This window comes from Lycorma delicatula, chromosome 5 (genome assembly GCF_047948215.1).
Source record: "Lycorma delicatula isolate Av1 chromosome 5, ASM4794821v1, whole genome shotgun sequence".
NCBI classification, from domain to species: Eukaryota; Metazoa; Arthropoda; class Insecta; order Hemiptera; family Fulgoridae; genus Lycorma; species Lycorma delicatula.
The window spans coordinates 4157228-4178500 of NC_134459.1; the positions used below are offsets into that span (position 1 = coordinate 4157228).

Here is a 21273-nt window from a genome sequence, read left to right on the forward strand (position 1 = left end):
TAGGATCTGTTTTATTTTTATTTATATTTTGAGCTGTTTAAAAATGCATATAGATGAATTAATTGAAAAAATAGTCAAAATGATTATTTTTCTTTAGTTTTTTAAACAATTACTTTCAGCTTTTTCAGGGAAAATTTCAGGAATGAAATTAAATCCCATAGGTTAACAGGAAATTTAATTGGAAAAAGGTAAGATTATCGGCAAATTTTTACTATTATTTTGAGCTCAATGGAAAATAATATTCAAACTCATCGGAAAAGATAAAGCTTGACTATATGGTTTAGTAACTGATAACTCATCATGAAATCTTTTGAATTTAAAGGTGTTAAAAGTTTTCCGTAAAGTAGTAATTGTTAAAATATCTATTTAAACATTCATTATCCATACAAATTTCAAATATGTCTTATTCATATGAATTAAGGCACTACATAAACAGAATAATTCATACTATCCATACTAATTAAATACCATAGTAATTCATACTATGTATATAAAAAGAAAGGATTATTCAATACTTTTGGTGTGAAATATCTAAAAAAATTCTAATTTTTTAACCTATTTGAAGAACAGAATATCTGTTTTTCACAGGTACTGGGTTTGTTTTATTTATTCATTTTTGTTGTATTATTTTCAAGCTTTTTTATTCTGTTTGATGCTTTCATATAATTTATAGAATCTATAAGTCAATGATGATTAGTAAATGATAATGAAAATAACAATAAAAATATATATATCAACAGATAAATCCGACTACAAAAACGCACTATCATATTATTCTTTAAAGTTCGACTTTTTGGAGTTCGTACATATTAAAACCTATTTACGAAGTGTACTAACTGATCCTTTACTGCAGCGCTGTCTTACGGCAACGAACAGTATTCTTCTTACAGTATGTTACTGAATGTTGAGGTTATAATTCAAGTAACTGAAAATAAATTATTTTGGAAATTTGTATTACATTAACTATGATGTAAACCTGTTGGTACTTTTTAAGTGGAGCTATCATGTTTAACAAATAATAAAGTATATTGTAAGAGTTTGTTCGTTTGTAATTTTTCTTTTACTGGATGTAGGGTTAAGATAGTATTTTTACGATTTGTGATATTGCCTTATTTTTTCTTCAGATAAGTGTTTCGACTAGTAAACTTTAAAAATGTTAACATACGGTAATTTTTTAAAATTATTATCAAAAGTAAAGTTAAAATCTCATTTTAAAAGGACATATACCAATCGAAATATTCTTAGTCTGAGCGAAAGAGGAATGTATAAAGAACTATTTCCAAGTATTTATACGTAAGTCCTATAACGTTTCATTTAAATTCTAATTTAATTATATTATTATTATTATTTACTCATTTAATTATCATGGTGTGCATAATTATTGAAGAAAACTGCATAAATTTAAACATGTTTCACAGGAGCTATCTTTGATTCTCCCTGATGAACTTCTTTGCTTTTGATGTTCTCATGAAAAATTATTTTGGAGGATTTTTAATACGATTTTTGTACAGTAACTTTTACTGTATAGTATAGTTTTGCTCTTTAAAGGTAAATATAAAAGTAGAAATTACAAAATATTCCCTCTGAGAGTAGGGTAAAGTAGAATAAAGAAGTAACATTTTTAATGTGCATTTTTGTTCAAAGCAAAAATTAATTAAAAACCGCAATTATGAATAGGAGAAGTTCTTGATAAAACTCTTTCCATGACTACTTTGGAAATAATTTTTAGGAACTAAACATAATATTTGTACTCAAAAATCTTTCGATAATAATGAAGCAAAAAAAATTTTTTTACAAAAAGAACCGTGATCTCTGAGAAATTTTTCTGATTCTCAGAAAATTTTTTATGTACACAAATCTAGAGACAATTTCAGGGTAAAATACTGCCTACCAATTGAATTATTAGAAGTTCAAAAAATAAGTTAACTGAAGGTAAAACATAGTACAGGGTTTACAAAAAAGAATATCGGAGTTTTAAAGCTATTTTATATCTCTTAACTTTGGCTTTCAGAAATGAATCATTAATAAAATAAAAGTTAAAATCTTACAGTTATTCCCTAAAAGTGTTCAGTGAGAGCTCCTTTGTCACTGTGTACACATCCAACCAACTGTAGAGTTTATCCCTTACTTTAACAGTATGTCTGCAGTAATGGAAGTGTTAACTACTTTAGTTGTATGCCTCAAATAAGATAGATTAGTAGGTAGCAGAGGCACATAAACAAAATACTTCATAAAACCTCAAAGGAAAGAGTCACATGGAATCAGATTGGATGACCTTGGAGGCCACCGCGAACATGCTTTGTTAATAGATCTGCTTGTTGAAAAATCCAACAGTTGGGAAAAACATCATTCAACCAATCCTCTACAGAATAATGCCTTAGAGCAGGTGCACCATGTTGTTGCTAAATTAAATTCTCTATTCCATCCTGCAGTTAAGGAAAGATCCATACAAGCAGCAATCCAAGTAAGCATTTCCTGTTACACTAACTTCAGCGAACAAAATGGCCTGTAAACTTGCCATTGAGATACTGAACAGAAAAGATTTAATTTTGGGGACTGTCTTTTGCATTATAAGAGTTCATGGGGATTTTCTGAACCCCAGATACTGGACATTATGTTTATTAACTAAGATGAAATGTTGACTCATTACTAAGTACAGTACTTGCTAAAATTTTGATCGTAAAGTCAGCACACAGTGTGGTTGTTAGATTTTAAAGTCTGTAACAGCTATAAATAGTATGAATGCATATGTAAGCAATTCGTTAAAATATAACAGAATGATATTGATAGTTTGGGGTAGGCTTTTTAACAAATGTTTTAGGATTACGCAGGAAAACTACCTGACACATTCAACATTTTCTTCAGACACCCTTGGTTATTTCATACCCTTCCCTTTATATAGTTATTAATCGTTTCAAACTGATTATGCCATTGATGAATGTTATTGTCATTCAGAGGATTACAATTAAACTTTCTATAAGATGCACATTGAACCATAATTACAGATTCACATTTCCAGCAAACCGCAAACACATGAGATTTCTATTCACGGGCTGCCATCTTTACTAGTGACAGCGTCAAGTGGAAAGATGAAGAATCAATCTACAGCCATTTGTGCAACGAAAACTCCTTTTTGCTCTTTGATTCTAGCCTTAAATGAACACTGTGCACCTCATCCAAGAATTATTATAACAAATTGAAACCCTGATATACCTTTTTGTATCCTCAGAGACATAAAAATTGTATCCTAAAATATTAATTGCTGAAAGAAAGACTGAAGTAGTCTTGCTTGCAATAACTACTAGGATATGTTGACTGCTTACATCTCTGGTTTTTCAGTTTGTAAACTTAGTTAAATGAAATTTTGTTGAATTTATATTTAATGCATTCTTGCGTACATCTCTAGCAGATAGTTATTTTTTATTGTGTATTTTAACATATAACCATTTAAATAATTACCAATACAGCCTATATAAATTATACCTTTAACATTAATAGCAGTTTAGTGCAGTGTACATAGTTGTTTCAAAATATAACCTCACAGTGAATTTAAGAAATCACAAACATTTCCAATAAGAATGCAAAGAAAGCTCTGCGATATTGATTACACTGATAAACATAATTTTTGTTTCCTAACATGCAATACATAATTTTAATCTGTTTTTTGATGCTGAAAATGAATATGAACTCAGAATCTTTGCATCACCCACCATTTTTGAAAAGATTTTAAAAGGATTTTTTCATTTTTCAACATATAGTTAGCATTTTAAGCTCCTATATTGTATTTTGTTAGCTAATTTTTTATTGTTTAACTTTGTTAACATAATTTGTAAGCTATAAATAAACAATACTAGACAAAGAATTAAATCATATCATAGTCACATAGTATGACATATGTACCCTATGGTTTGGCGTGAACCAAAGGTTCATGTAACCGATTGTTACTTTTGTTTAACAGGTGTGTCTGGAATTTAAAAAAAATGTAAACATACTGTAAAATATCCTTCATTGCAATCAGGCCTGTACCTGTGAAATTATTCCAATTCCTGAGCCACCTGTGAATATACGTTTCAAAAGTAGCGATGAAGAATCAGGCAGTACTGAAGAAGACAATAATGATTTTGATTTTGAATTATCTCTCAATAAGCCACATCTTACATAAGATGGTGAATTAAATGTATTTGTTAGGGATTTAAATTTATCAAAAAATCAAGCTGAACTGTCAGGATCAGGACTGCAAGGTTGGAATTTACTTATAAAAATAAATAAAAAGATTTTCGGCTTTCGAAACCGACAGAAAGAACTTTCTCAGTACTTTATTGATGAAAATAATTTGGTTTATTGCACAAATATCGATGAGCGTATGTTGAACTTAGGAGAAGTTCATAAACCTAAGGACTGGTGCCTTTTCGTACATTCATTAAAGTATAGTTTAAAAGTGTTTCTGTTACACGATGGTAACAAATATCCATTGATACCAATCGCTTATGGTATTAATTTGAATGAGACATATGATGTGATGAAAGATGTTCTTGAAAAAATAAATTTGTAAAATCAATGAAGAAGGATAGTCCTGGATTTTTGTACATCATGTAGAAATTTCCAAATTTAAGTGAAGGAAAAATTAAAGAAGGAGTATTTGATGGTTCTCAAATAAGAGAGTTGGTCAAAGATGATGCATTTAACTCTGTGTTAAATAATTAGAAAGTGCAGCTTGAGCTTCATTTAAAGACATTTGCAAATATTTTCTCGGCAAAGAAAAATCCGACAAGTACCACGATATTGTTAATCAACTTCTTATTTCATTCAGAGCTGTGGGATGTAATGTGTCTTTGAAAATAAATTTCCTCCACTCACATCTGGATTTTTTCCCGGACAACCTCGGAGACTTAAGTGATGAACACAGTGAATGTTTTTACCAAGATATTTCGGTGATGGATAGGCGCTATAAAGGGAAATGGAATACTAACATGCTAGCCAATTACTGTTGGACATTAATTTGGGTTGTGCCTGAGGCTTTTTATAAAAGAAAAGCGTAAGCAAAATCATTCTAACACAAGTATGGCCATGCAAAATTACAAATTTTACAGATTTGAACTATATTTTCCCTTAATTTTTTTTGAAGCGTAATTTATTTAAAACTAAGGGTGATCGAAAAATTGTATTTACAGATTTGTAATGTATGCAAAAAAGCGATACAAGAAATGTTATATCACACTTAGAGAAACATTAAAAAATTTACAATTTTTTGTAGAACAGTACAAAAAATTTACCACTATTTTCCACAGTTGTGTTGTGATGTGCACCAGATATTTAAAAAAAATCATACAATATAAAATATCCATTTTCTTACAAAAACTAATGTGTTTTGGATATAGCCTGAGATATTTTTAATTGTGTTATGTCTTATAGGTGATTGTACATTTTTGTTAGTGCACCATGACATGTATAATTGTTTCTTTTTGTATTAGGAAGAAAGTTGTGGATCTCTTGAATTCCGGCCCTCAGTGTGTTTACAGTGGCTTTGATCCTACTGCCAGTAGTCTTCATATAGGAAATCTATTAGTTTTAATGAATTTGCTTCATTGGCAAAGAGCAGGACATCGTGTTATTGCACTTGTGAGTTAGAGCAATTTTTTTGTGATAGTAGATTACTTTTTTCATTTGTGTGTATTTGCTTATTGTAAGCCTTCCATGCAACAACAGATGAATTTATTATAACAGTGAAGATACTACTGATAGGCCCTTGAAGAAATGTTCTGATACCTACATGGAAATTATTGATTGTACTGGGTGTTGCAATAGTTGTGCTTTGTTTATTTTCATTTTAGATTATTTTTATTACAAAAAAAAAAAACCTTAAATCAGTTTAATAATGAAGGATATTGTGAAATGTGTATTATTAATTGAAACATTAGATCAATGTACTTAATCATAATTATAAAAAAGATCAGTAAAATCTTATAAATATTATCTATTTGTGATTGTTATGCATCCATCCAAGATTATCTTGATTTATTTGATAAGAATTAAAATAAATTTTCACAACTGAAAAATATAATATTATGTTAGGATCGCTTTTTTTTACAGTATTTGTTAAGTCATGTTCATATGAAAATTATATAAATTAGAAAGGAGTTAAAAAGTGAAATGCATTATTAAATAGTTTTCTTAAAACAGTTCCTTTCATCTTTATTCTCTTGATGCGATTACAGTTATAATAATGAAGCTTAAAGAAATTATTTTATCGGATTTGATTTTATGTTAATTTTAAAAGCATTAGTTGATTTTTTTTTGTTCATAGTTGATTTTGTAGACAATGAATAATTTAAAATTTTTAAGAAGCTGTAAACATTTAAATATATTTTTTTTTAATTATTAAATATTCAGACAACAATTTTTTTTTTAACATTTACATCAATGCTATCATTATTTTTACCAGTAAATTTTATTAATTTATTTTGCTTATTTGTAATTTGCTTTTAAACTTTACTGTGTTCTTATCGTGAATAATAATTGACATTATTAATTTGGTGAGATTTTGGGACAGAGTGCCCTGTATTAGTCATACAGTGTGTAGTAGTATTTCAGTGTATATTAGTAAAACACAAAATGTTCAAAAAGTGATGCAACCTTATGGAAGAATGTTTCCTTCTTTTGTTGCTGGCTTAATTGAAGAAAAATGGGTTACTCAATGCAGCGGAGATTATTCATTGCCTCCTAATACATTACATGTGCCAGTTATGCCCAGACCCAGAATACTTTCACAGAAAAGTGCGGTGTGGATGCACCAAACAAGTCCTCCATCAAGTGGCTGTACAACATGACCCAAGAGACCAGGAATGTGGCAGATGCAGCCAAAAGTGATCGACTGAAAGCGCAAACACTGGGACACTAGGAAAGTTGATTGATATGGAAGCTGTGTATTCTGTTAGTCTCAAGAAGTTTGTGCAACGCCTGTCTAACCATTCTGGTCTCTTGGTTGGTAGTGCATACATGGCATTGTGCAAAAGTTTAAAAGATACAGTACAAGTTGCTACGTGCAGGTACTGGAGAATGTGTAGCTTACTGTCAGCGTTTCATGTCATCTGTAATGTCAGATGGGAAAGAACTCTATGATTAGTTTTGGTCTGACGAGGTATGGTTTCACCTTGATGGATATGCTCAGAATTCATGCATTTGGTATATGGAAAATTCACATGAGCTGTACGAGTCTCCTCTGCAAGGACAAAAAGTGGACTGCAAAAGTGTTGGTGTGCAATTTCATGTAGGTGAATCTTCAGGACATTCTTTCATGGCACAGTACAAAGTGAGTGCTTCATACTGATAGTGCAACAGTTTGTAAAAACTATACCTACAGACCGACTAAAGTACATGTGATTTCAGGAGGACAATGCTACAGATCATACAGCCAACAACTCTATGACTTTTTTGGATCATTGTTTTCACAGACAAGCGATTTCGAAGGGGTTGTAGACTCTTGGGTCTCTTGATTTATCCTCTCCTGACTTTCTTGTGGGGATACCTTAAGGTTGCTGCTTACAAAGCTCATCTTCACACCATTCCCGAACTGCTGAGTGAAATTGAACAATGTACAGCTGCAATTCCCCAACAAATGTTACATGTTTTTAAGAGCATGTAACGTCATATTCAATTATGTGTCACATAATGGAGGCCATTTTCAACAACTATTGTAACTTACTCATTTTCCTGTAAGGTTGCATCACTTTTTGATCATCCTCTAGTATATAGTACAAATGTAATACTAATATAGTAAGTACACTTTTACAGTGCAAATATAATAGTAATATAATATAAATATAATAAAAAAGGAAATATGGCCCACACCAATAAAGAAAATGCTGAAATTTTGGCAGAAACCTTCAATAGACTCCTCAACTGTGACGACCCCCCAGAGCTTTTTGAGATTGACACTGAAACTCCAGTTAAAACTTCACCAGTAAATATCAACCCGCCAACAATTCAAGAAGTTCTCGCAGCCTTAAATGAAATAAAAAACTACAAAGCAAGCGGAGAAGACCAGCTTTTCGCAGAACTCTGGAAACACTCATCAGTTTATTCAGTCAAAACTTCCCTACATCTATGCCTCGTGAAAATATGGAACGAAGAAAAACTTCCAGAACACTGGACCACAGCCCTCATCCATCCATTACATAAAAAAGGGGATAAAACTAATCCGGAAAACTACAGAGGCATATCTCTCCTGGATTGCACATACAAAATCCTGTCGAGAATCATATACAACCGATGCAAAGACCAACTTGAACTGGAACTTGGGGAATACCAAGGGGGATTTAGGCCATGGAGAGGTTGCCCGGAGCAAATAATATCCCTAAAACTTATGATGGACTTATATAAAAGACGGAAAAAACAACTAATAATCACCTTCGTCAACTTTAAAAGGGCCTATGATTGTATACACCGACCATCCATGCTGAATATTCTGAGAAACCTGGGCCTTCACCCTAAACTCGTAAACATGATAAAATTAACTTTAACCAATACCCAGTCCAGAGTGAAATTCAGAGGTGAACTCTCTCAACCCTTCTACATAAAAACTGGATTGAGGCAAGGAGACGGCCTCTCACCACTCCTTTTTAACTGCGCCTTTGAATTTGTCATGAGAAAATGGTATGAAATAAATCCCAAAAATATAAAAATGGGTACTAAGAAAAACTCCATCACACTAAATTGCCTAGGATTTGCAGATGACATCGCTCTTTTAGCAAATAATATTCAAGAAGCCAAAACACAAATCATGAGCCTTCAAAACTTAGCACAAAAGATAGGGCTTCATATCTCTTTCGAAAAAACTGAACTAATGGCCATAGATCCTCTGGTAATAGAGCACATTACGGTAAACAATCAGAAAATTAAAATAGTAAAACGATTTAAATATCTAGGGGAAATAATAACTTATAATTTAAATGAAAAAGTGACATGGCAAAACAGGACAAATAAAATGATTAAATCCCAAAAATTAACTTTGTCAATATATAACAAAAAATGCCTTTCTGCTAAAACAAAACTTAAGCATTATAAAACTGTAGTTCAGCAATAAGTCACCTACGGAAGCGAGACCCTTTTCAAAATCACTCAGAAAAACCGAATTGAAAAAATTCTGAAAATAGAGAGGAGAATTGTCAGAACGTGTATCAATAAAAAACACCAAAAAGAAGGCCGATGGTGGATTGTGCCAAATGAGGTGGTGTATCGAGAAATAGAGCCTGTTACTGATACTATGCGGAAAAAAAGAATCTCTTTCTTCGGTCATCTCATAAGGACACCAGAAACAAGATTGTCAAGAAATATCATTGAAAAGCTCTGGTTCCAAAAGCTAGAAGTAGGATGGATCAAAGAAATTAGAGAAGATATGAAAGAATTGGGAATTTCCCTGACTGACCTACAGAATAAAACTGGAAAAATTACAAAGCTAAAAGATAAAAGCATTAGATTTAAACAAAAGACAGACAAACGACAAAATACAACGAAGAGGGTGTTTACGGATGAAGAAAAGAAAGCAAGATCTGAACGGATGAAGAAATACTGAGCAGCTCGAAAGAGTAAAATAACACGCTTTTCTCAGAAAAGATCCAACTAAAATTGACTTAAGTGGTCCCATGTTGGCCGTAAAAGCATAATAATAATAATAAATATAATACCATTTTGGTCATGAATCATGAACCATTTGAACCGTTGTATTGTCAAGATGAATAATCTTGAAAATGTAAATATTTTTAGCGTCTTGGCAATTCATCACTCATGAATAATCTGTAATTTTTTGGCTGAAAAAATAAAGGAGCTCTCCTTCCTCAGCTACCGTATGCACCTTCCTAATTTCAGGAAACTTTTCTTATTTCTCAAACTAAAATGTTCCTAAGAATGATAATGACTCTAAAAATTGAAAACATTAAATAAAATTACAGATTTGCAGATCCGCAATTTTGAAAGAGGCCTACCAGGACTGTTTCCTAAGTGACAATGTCATCGGGTATATTGCGTCACTTCTGGGGAAGTATTTTGTAGGTGTAAAAGCTCACAAGATTATAGGTCTAAAGAATTTATAAAAAAAAGTTCCAGACTATACATCATATGTGAAATAGCATATTTTTTATAATTCTGGTCTGCTGATTAGTTGAGATACAGGTGGTAACTGAAATGTAATGCGACTGTTGCTAATAACTTACAGGGAAAGAGGTAGTGAAAAGAAACAAATTTGATATAAAAGTTCATTTTAATTGTTATAAAAACTTACATTTATTTTTCTACGTGGTCACCATTTAAATCTATGTATTTCTCCCAACAGTGAACTGGTTTTCTCATTCCATTTGTTAACATTTAAAGAATGCTACCGGTCTTTTATTGATCAATGACATTTATGTGTCTAGTACAGTATTACATCCAAGATGAAATGAATACCCCTATTATCCCTCTCTAAAGAATTGAAAATTGTATTCAGTCGCATACATGAATTTGGAATTCCAGAACACTGTCAAAAGAGTTTTTGTTTGGAAAGGGTTGTGTTTTAAATTTTTTTGTTTATGGTGAACTTTTTATGGCTTTTAGATGTTGATGAATTCACCAGTGTTCATTGCTTAAAAATTCAGTCGGTGAATTTGTTTTAGACTTGTTGTCATAGCAGGTGTACTCGACTTTATAACAATGGCAGCTGACAGAAAATGAGAGAGTGTGGGGACAAAAAGTTTTGGATTGTTGGTAATAAGGGATTGAAACTAGAAGATGGCAGCACGTATCATAATGCACGACATTTTGTTTTCCTGTAACGTTCTAGTGTGCACTCCATTTCTATACCTTTTTTTTTTAAGTTGTTAATGTAATTGTTGATTTGTGTCATTTTTATCAAATATGAAAAAACAAATTTAACGATATGTTAATTTATTTACATTGTTTTTCCCATCTGTTATATAATACTGTAATTTCAAGCGTCTAGGTCGGTGGAGCAACAGGTCAAATTGGAGATCCTAGCGGTAAAACACGTGACCGAGAGCCACAATCGTTTTATGTAGTTCAAGAAAACTGTGCTGGGATTGAAAAAAACATTTACCGCATATTTGAAAACCATAATAAATATTTCTGGGATAATAAGAGTAAAAAAGAATTTCTAAATCCAGCTTTGTACGTAATTTTTTTATTACTTATATTTATTATTGTATATTTGTTAATATAATGCATCATTGTTCACGAGTATAAAACTAAATTTACTTTTGTATTTGTAAGTATATAAATTGTTATAAATGCTGAAACTTAAGGATTAAATCTTGGTGTTATGTTAACTTCAGAATGCCAAAAAATACATCTGTTTTTTAAATTACTGTTAATTGTCACTGCTTGAACTTTTATTTTTATAATTTTATATGGATTTTTTATTGGATAAATTTGTTTTAATTTTTGTAATTTTCAATAGATAATAGTTTCATTTGTAGTACGATAAAATTGATACTTTTCCATATTTTTTTTATTATTCTTTTAAGTATCTTCTCACTGCCAGTGCAAAGACAGTTAGTTCTTTGTTCTAGTAGCTCATTCTAAACAAAATTTTATGTCTATCAATCTGTAATTATAATTAAGCCGAGTTGTTAAAAATTAAAATATACCGAATGTGAAATTTGAATTACAATCACCTTTTAAATATAAGAAGAAATTGCCCAGTAGAATTTTATTGTGATGATAAGCACAATAAATTATTATGGTGTTAGTGTGATGATAAGATTAAAAGATGATAAGAAATTAAAAATATAAGAAAAATAATTGTATTAAGGAATATTGAGTGTTTATGATGAAGGGTTTTCTGGTTGAAGAAAAAATTTGAAGTAGAATTTGCAAGAAAAGATAATTCGCTGTTAATGGATAGCAGGATAATATATCTCATTTTCTCAGTTTTCAGGATTTCTTCTAACTGAAATCGTTGATTAATAAAAGAAAATTTGTATCGGATATTGTCTTTGACTACTGTTTGAAAAAGAGTTAAAAAAACAAACTGGAACAGTAGATGGTCTTTGTAGCAAACTGGTCTGTGTAGATGTACAGTGATGAATTTCTTCAGTATACATTGTTACTGGTGATTAAACATGGATCTGTCATGAAATTACTGAAAAATATAAATCATTGGAGTAGTACTAATTAGGAAAACCAAAGTATGACAAACTCTCGAGCACATGAAAAATATTTGTGAAATCGGAAAGGGTGTTTTAGCATTGATCTCATGCCGAGCGGAACTATAATTAATTCACCTATTTACTGTAAAAGATTTTTATTAGCCCTGTAGAATAGTACAAAACAATTGGTATGACCTAATGTCTAGTTTCATGATACTTGCATACATATAATTGTAATGGCTTGAGGTTCACAAGTTTGACAAAGAAGTTTTCGAGCATTCACTGTAAGCTCAGATCTGGAGTCATATGATTTTCATTTGGTTGTTAAACTAAACAAATTTTTAGGAGGCAGACACTTGTGAAGTGATGAGGATAAATTAGTTGTCACTAAGTGACTGAATACTACTAACCTGGGTAGTTGTGCTTTTTGATGAAGTAGAAAAACTAGTAACACGATAAGTAAGGGTAAGTATTTTAATTTTAATGGTGAGAGAAATAAAGTTTGTTATCAAATAATTATATTTCAATTATAATTATTGTTGTTTAAAATATGAGTATATTAAAGCCAAATGGTTTTTATTTTACGTGGCTCTTACCACTTGTATTTTTTTGAATTTGTTGTACTTAATTGTGATTTTGTGAAATTAGTATGCTGTTTATGTAATTAAAGCATTATAACCGGCTAAGATAAAATCATATAGTTTTTATTTTATTGCTATTTTTCTAGTTTGTAGGTAACTACTTCTTTCAATAAAATCTAAATATCTTAATATTTTTGTTAGAAAATCATTTTATGTTTTTGGTGTAGTTCGTATAAGATCATACAACAGATAGTTGTATTTTCCTTACTTGAAGTGCAGGAAAACCAAATCATAAAAATAAAATGAATATATTATTATACCTGAAGAAATAAGTAACAGGAGAATAGCATTTATTCTGTATGTGACCTGCAAACTTTTTTGCAGTTTCTTACTGCCAATTGGAAATAGAAAAGTAAAATGTTAATGAAATTAATTTAAAAATAGAAAATGTTTACAAAAAAGAATTTTAATTTAAAATATTGTTGTTATAAATTTAATTAATTTCTAATTAGTTTTGATTCAAAATTGCAGTTTTAGATTTTAAATACATATATTTTTTTGATAAATTGTTTTTAAGCATTTTCTACTTCAAATTAAAGTATAATATCTAAGAACAGTTATTTTTATGCTTTTAATCTCCTGGCAGTACACCAATAACTTTGTTATAGCAGCTTATCACATTAAAGATTATTAAAAATGTATAAATGATTAATATCATTTTTTATAATAAAAGATTTTATTAAATCGTACTTATAGATTGGTGAAAAATGATTACATATAAACTAGTACAAAATAATAATAAAACTAAAATCGCAAAAAATGAATCTTATCTTTGCCACAACTAAGACAAATATTTATTTCAGAATTATTTTTCACAATAGCCACACAAAAATTGAGAATGTAATACAAATTAAATGGAATTTCTTGTGTAAATGTATAATTTTTTGTAATTTTCTCTCTTCAGGTTATATGCATTTAAAGCGTACGTTTTGTTAACCATTAAAGATATTTTATTAAACTAAATTGCAATTTTTTCAGCATGACCTATGCACTGAAAAATTGGCTAAAATGCTGGCAGATTACAATCCTGTCTTTCTACAGTTCTCATAAAAAAATTAATGGAATATCCATAAATACCTTTTTTATTGAATTTTTTAATTAATTATTTATATAGAAATTCAGTTTGAAAATAAATATGATTCAAATAAAGGTAATGAAAAGTAATAGACAGAAGTAATGAGGCATTAAGTATTAAGATATGAAGAACAAAATATATTAGAGGTTCCACAATTTTTCTACATTACAAAGTAAAATTATAAAAAGATGGGTGGTGTTAGGTTGACATCACAAGAGAGGCAGAGTAATTAAGTAACATCATGCTTTCCTTGTCTGCGCAGTAGGATAATGCAGACATTTGAGTTTGTATTGGGTAGTGAAAATGGACAATTGGAAGAACAGAAAAGGAATTGAATAGTTTTTGAAATGCAATATTTTAGGAGGACATTAAAAATTAGATAGCTCAATAAAATTTGAAATGAAGAGATCTTAAGTCGATTGAAAGAGGAGAGAAATTTATGACAGAATCTTGTTGAATCAAATTAAGTCTGTTAACTGTGTATTAAGACATCCATGTTTAGTTAATTTGGTAGTAAAGGGATATGTAGAAGATAAACCGGTAGAAAAAGAAAGGCATTGTATAAAACGGGTAACTGATGATGTAGTATATATTTTAAGCTCAAGAGTTTTTTAAAAAGATTATTACAATGAGGATTGTTTTCTATTACCTGAACTGCTTTTGTAGTATTATTATAAGTATTTTTTAAATTAATTTTTTCTTTTGCGACTAATATGGTCATTAGCTGCTAAAAATTATCAACAGTTTGCAATGAAGTTGTTAATTTATGGTAATACATAGGAACTGGTTTTACAAAACTTGACGTCAGTTGTCGGTACTTAACCTTACTTCAACCCCCTGGTGATATTACTTATACAGCTTCCTAATCTCTGTTAAGAATACTTGCTGCTGATAATTATATTAATTTCTAAAGCGATTGCTAATCAAGCTTGTTTAATCATTTTTTACAGAATTGTAAATAACGTTGAGTGGTATAAAAGTATGTCGGCACTTGAATTTGTTACTGAAATTGGGAGACATTTTCGTATGGGACAGATGATGATGAAGGATTGTGTGCATTCAAGGTTAAACTCAGAAGCGGGGATGAATTATACTGAATTTTCCTATCAGATATTTCAAGCGTTTGATTGGTTTAATCTGTTGAAGAATTATGATTGCAGGTTTCAGGTACTACAATTAATTTCTTTTTATAGCTCCTATTATCTATTATGTGATGTTCTGTGAGGAAAAGTACATTCGTAGAGTATTTTATGGTCATGTTGTACAATTTTCTGTTATATTCAAATTTAAAAAAAAAGTAATTCTTTGGCAAAATATTTTTTAAAATTTATAAATTTAAAAAGCTTAAGTATTTTTTTAAGATTGATTATTAAAATAATGAATTTCTATAAACAATAATTTTGCAGTTTCCTGCTCTAAATGTGCTCATATTGGTTTCTAATGAACCCTTCAATCATTTATGAATTGATATTAAGAAAAATAGGATTATAGCTGGTGAATGTTGGATGCGACAATTTTTTTCTAGATAAACTCAAAATTACAAGGGTGATTTTTGTTTAATGATTCAGGAAGAGGGTTTATACATTTAAGAAAGGCTGTTTAGCCCCTTTGTACCAGTATGCTTTTCTCTGATGATCTAGCTAAAACCTTATTACTAAAGTATTAGAAAATTTATTAAACTCTGGTTATTTTTTTTTTTTAAGTGAAATTCCAGATGTTTATTTTTTTCATATTTCTTTTAGAGGAAGATTTGCTGTTCTGACTACCATTTTCCAACAGAAGTATTTTTATGAGGATGGTGAGACAAATGAAATGAAAATAGCAGTAGATTTAAAATTTATGTGATCAATGTGGACTGGTTTTTATCTGATGAGTATTGTAGCCCCTTAGCATTTTGTACAGCAATCAGATAGGAAACAGAGTCTGATTAGGCAGTGCTACTCCCACCAAATAATATAATAATAAAGGATGCATGGGGGGACTCCAAAGGCCCCCCTCTGTGTTCTTAGCATTTATCGAATGAGTGTTTCCTAAAAAACCCTAGGAAGGAGGTAATCAAGAATAAGAAAAAGGAAAGGATAGTGAGAAAGTGATGGTCTACTCATAAGAAAAAAACCATGGCTTAGTAAATTTAGGCTGTCCCAGACAGTGAACTATCATGCCCAAAATCTCTTGGGACATTTACCTGCTAACCCTGATCCTGTTAATAGATTTATTGTTAATAATCTGATACCAATTCGACCTTAAATGTGGCAACATTACATGCATAAAGAACTAACTGAGAAGATGCCCAGCCTTCCTTAAGGGAAACACCCATGTTTAGAGTTATTTGGAATGTAAAAATTTCACAAAACCGTGAAGCAAACCTACTTTTATTAGAATCACTCATTTTTGAAACCCAATTAGCACAAAAACCTAGGGTAAATTAAAATTAATGAAAATAACACAGAAGAAAACTGTTATAAACATTAACTAAAAACTGTACATTATCTTACTGTACAGAGTAACACGGTAACATAGACTGAAATTTTTTTTTCACTGAACTGAGTAAATGATGTGAAGTATTACAAATTATGTTATCATTATTAAATATCAGTAACAAAGACTCAACAAAATTGCTAATCGTTGGCATGCCACAGCACCAGACAAGTGTTAGTTTACAGTAGATTATTATGTGCATAAAGCTAATTACATTTGCTTTTGGGAGTGACAGAATGACTCAGCCTAAATACTGAGATATTATTCATACATGCTGAATTCATATTTATATCTGCTGCAAGGTTTCGTGAGACAAGGTTTAAAAAGTATTTGCTGAACTACGTATGTTCAACCAGAACATCACTGAAAGAGAGTTGTTTAGAATTTAACATGTTGCCTTTTTAACTCAAATTAGATATAGTCTTAAGTAATTTTGGTCCCAGAACAAAAAAGTAACGTTTTAATAAATGTTAAAAATAATTAAAGACCATTTCCCAAAGATGGACAAAGATTTCAACCTGCAATGATCAGGACTGTATTGGATCCATTTGATATTATAGAAAATTACTCAAATTTTCTATACCATTACATAATTTGATTAGGATTTAGAGGCAGCCCTTAGAAGGATTTAATATTGCTCTTCTAAAGATGTTATTTTTAGTACTGCCAGCCAGTTTGCTAAGTGCAGCAGATAATTTTATATAAGTAAAATGTGAAGTTACATACAGTATTTTGCTGTTTTATGTCAAGTTAGGTTTTTACATTTCTGTATTTTACATTTTTAATTTTTTTTTATAACAAATTTTAACTGATATTTTTAAATCAATTAAGGATGATGTCTTTAAATAACTGTTACTTAGAAAAAAATATTATGTTTCATATCTGATAAAGTTAAAGGGGTTGTACCCTTCTTAGGAGTCTTAGCTGTAGGAAAAGATCTGTTACAAAAAAAAAAGTTTACTTAACCTAAAATTTTGTACTATACTATACTTTGTTTGGCAGATTGTTCTTTGTGAATACAAATGAAAATTATTTTGTAGGATTTGAATTCTAATTCTTTTGTGTGTATTACATATAGAATTTTTATATAGATCATTCATGTTTGTGCCTAAAGTACAATAATTTTTTTTTAAATTTCTTATGTTAACATTTTATTGATATAATTTTTTCAGGTTGGAGGGAGTGATCAGTTAGGTAATATTTCATCGGGTCATGAATTTATTAGCAGAGTTACTAAAACAGAAGTTTATGGTAATAATTTTATTGTTTTAATTAGCATTAATAAATATACAGCAAAAACTTAACTATTATAAAGGTGTTTAGAGAAAACTAGTATCCACAAAACATAGATGTGTTGCCTTGAAGGATCTCATATTATTTCAGAAAATAATTTAAAAAATTCATACATGCTTATTGAAAAATAAAATCAGTTTTTAAAAGAAAACAATGAAAGTTAGTTTTAGTTTTGTAAATTTTGAAATAATTTTGTAACATTTAAGGTTATTTTCAAATCTGTCAGGATAATAAATTAATAGTTCTTTTGGAAATAATCAGTGTATTTTCTGGTTTGGATAATTATTATTCAAAATAATTCTAATATAATGAGTATTTATCTATATTAATTTATATTACATGATTAGTTTATCAATTCTTTTGGATTGTTAAATTTTGGTTGTAGAGTAAATTTATATTTGCACTAGCATACCCCGTTGCAGCTTTGCCTGCACTGGGAAAGTTTGCTGAAATTCTTCAGCAAAGACAAAAGTTATGCCTACCATCAACTAATCACATGACCTAAGATCTCTGAGAGTATGGTCAGTCGCTTCAGCACGAGCTCATTGAATCATGGTGCATTCATCCTATACAGTAAGTTTTGTATCTTGGAAAATTTTACCAAGAGGACAGTTTTTACATATAGAGCAAACTAACTCTTGTTCACATGATATATCAATTTAAAAGTCGAATGATCAGTCCCTACTGCCAGTGTGGAATGTTTCGGAGATGCCTGACGATGCTACAAGAGTCAAGCTATCCATCAATTGAATGTGTGCAAGAAGTAGATTAATCTAAAAGGTTTTCCCTGTGCCACCAGCAACATGTAAAAATATATGTTTTTTCTGTCAATATGGATATCGTGAGTTTGGAATCATATGCTTGGCACTGATCTGGTAATAATTTAGGAATTAATATTTCTGTACTCTTGATGTTCATTGATATTAAAAGAGTTTTGGAACATTGTATCATAGGGGCTTCATTATCTTTTTCATCACAAATTTGTGTTTGTTAACCGAAATCACATGAATACTTTTCATCAAGACTTACAATCTTGTCTTCAATTACAATAAGACCTATCTTGTCTTGATATGGTAATTACCATATCTTGTCTTGTCATCAATTACAATAAGACCTCTGTTGAAAAATATTTTGGGAGAGGCTTGCCACCTAGCAGCCTGAATGAGAAGTTAAGCACTCGTAGGGGAAGATGCCTATGTTGTGGCGATTCTGGTCGCCACACCATCCCTCCGTTCCAAGCGCTGAGGGGCTTTACCGGAGATCGTCTTTAGACCCTCTAACTGACTAAATCACACAGTCATCAGCCAGGCCTCAGTCGAGATGCCACCAATGCAAATGCCTTGGCAGACATTACTATCAGTAAAAATTATTATCTCAGCCAATGCCTTCGCTTTAGGTTTCTTTCGGACATCTTCACTCTTCTTTTCCTACAATATCATCCTCTCAACAAGCTAACTGAGTCCGCAGAAACGTGAACCCCCATACCTAGTCCGTTTTTAATAACAACGCTTGTGACTGTAAATGCCTCAACCATCGACAAAGTAATGAGTCAATACAATGCTAAACTCACACCGTTCAAAATGTGTTATATGTGACAACTAAATTCAGACCTACGTCCCATCACCCACTATAAACATCATACCTGAAGACTGCCTTCGACAAGACAGTGCTGCACCTCACAGCTGCATGGACTACCATGCCTTCGGTAGCACAGTCACCCCCTACCGACTACTTCGGCTACCCAACTTTAATAATTATTGCTCTAAATTAACCGTGTGACATTTACTCCATCACATTTGAAGACCGCTCTCAGCAAGATAGTGCCACACTTCATGGCTGCATGGACAACCATGCCCTTGGTAGCACAGTCAACCCCCCACTGACAGCGGTTCTGCCACTTCAACAATCATTGCTTTTGAATTAACCGAGGTTCATTGACAAAACGCCTATCCCTGACCAATCAAATGACTCGGTCAATACCCTAGCCACCCCGGGATCATACTCCGTTTAAACACTTTCAGCCAATCTATATAATGCAAGAAACAGAGGAAACCAGCCACTATCGACCATTCCCCATGGACCTTCCAGTTAACTAGGAGATCCAAAAAGGAGTTCACTCTCTCAAGTTCTCTAACTACTCTGGTACATTGAGCCTTGTACCAGACATGGAGCGGGAACAGACATGGAGGACATGGTCCACCGTGTCATCAACCTGGCAATCCGGGGATAGAACTGAATCTACTAAATGAAAGCTAGCCAATCTCTCCGTAAAAACCACCATACCCAGAAAGGAATTGCATAATATACTGATTGGGGAAAATCCTCCTAACTGCGTGCAACTCAGATAAAAGTGGAAAAATATCATGCGTGTAATGACCAACAGGAGAGTCATCCCACCTGGCCTGTCAAGATGTAAAACCCTGGTCTTCAATTTACCACATATGTTCCGAAGTAAGAAGACCATCCAGTTTGGAAATATAATGTTCCTTACATTCTATAGCAAGAATATCTATTCGCTTAATGCCAGCAATAATGCAGACTGCCTCCCGTGACACAGTCTTGTAACTGCCGACAACAGCCAACAGAAGGAGACAATGGGCTATCAAAAGAATGCCCCTATAACACCTAAAGATCAAGCAATGACCCCAGACAGCAGCGTATAACATAATAGCCTCACTTACACCCTTGTAGAGGATTCACATGGTACAGAAATTCAACCCCTAATCTGGTTGGATAACTGTGAATTCCAAAAAAGGTAGCTTCTTGGCAGTATATTAAAGATGTTCTTTGAATCGAAGATTCTCAAGGATTACACCCAAGTATTTCTGAGCAGAAATATACCTAATTGGAAGGCTGGCCATTGAAACCCGTGTTCGGCGTGAATTGGCCAGCTGTCCCTTCAACAACATCATTGTGATTTTTTCTGGACTAAAAATCATCTTATGCTAGAGACTCCACAGCCTGAGAATCTCACATGCACGGGCAGCTTGGAGTTCTATCTCGTCTGTGAGTCTCCCTCAACCGGTAACAGCCCATCATTTGCATAAGCAATAATGCAGCAACCACTATGTAATGTCAACTGTAACGTAGAATCAAACTCAATTATCCAAAGAAGGGGACTCAATACACTGCCCTGCAGGGACCCTTTGGATAGGGGCTCTTCCCTACTTCCTAGCTGCCATCATGGAGGGTGATGGGTGAGGGTGTTCGGCGTGAATTGGCCAGCTGTCCCTTCAACAACATCATTGTGATTTTTTCTGGACTAAAAATCATCTTATGCTAGAGACTCCACAGCCTGAGAATCTCACATGCACGGGCAGCTTGGAGTTCTATCTCGTCTGTGAGTCTCCCTCAACCGGTAACAGCCCATCATTTGCATAAGCAATAATGCAGCAACCACTATGTAATGTCAACTGTAACGTAGAATCAAACTCAATTATCCAAAGAAGGGGACTCAATACACTGCCCTGCAGGGACCCTTTGGATAGGGGCTCTTCCCTACTTCCTAGCTGCCATCATGGAGGGTGATGGTTTGATGGCTGAAGTAACTTGAATGAATCTGTATTTCATTCCATGTACAACCACGTTTCTGCATTTGAAACAAGGCAGAGGGTTATAATAACCCTCTGTTATAATAACATTATGGTTA

The 21273-nt window shown here is 31.8% G+C and overlaps 1 protein-coding gene across 2 annotated transcripts in view; it reads left to right on the forward strand.

The window, feature by feature from the left end:
• The first annotated feature begins 871 nt into the window (after positions 1-871).
• Positions 872-21273, forward strand: part of TyrRS-m (Tyrosine--tRNA ligase, mitochondrial) — a 35494-nt gene continuing 15092 nt past the window's right edge. Inside the window, exons 1-5 of one of the 2 annotated variants that reach the window (XM_075365561.1) lie at positions 872-1293; positions 5472-5619; positions 10973-11157; positions 14804-15020; positions 17504-17582. In XM_075365561.1, the coding sequence (XP_075221676.1) occupies positions 1154-1293; positions 5472-5619; positions 10973-11157; positions 14804-15020; positions 17504-17582 (769 nt within the window). In that variant the 5' untranslated portion in view covers positions 872-1153. The remainder of the gene's footprint in view (positions 1294-5471; positions 5620-10972; positions 11158-14803; positions 15021-17503; positions 17583-21273) is intronic. The other variant, XM_075365562.1, reaches the window with a different exon arrangement.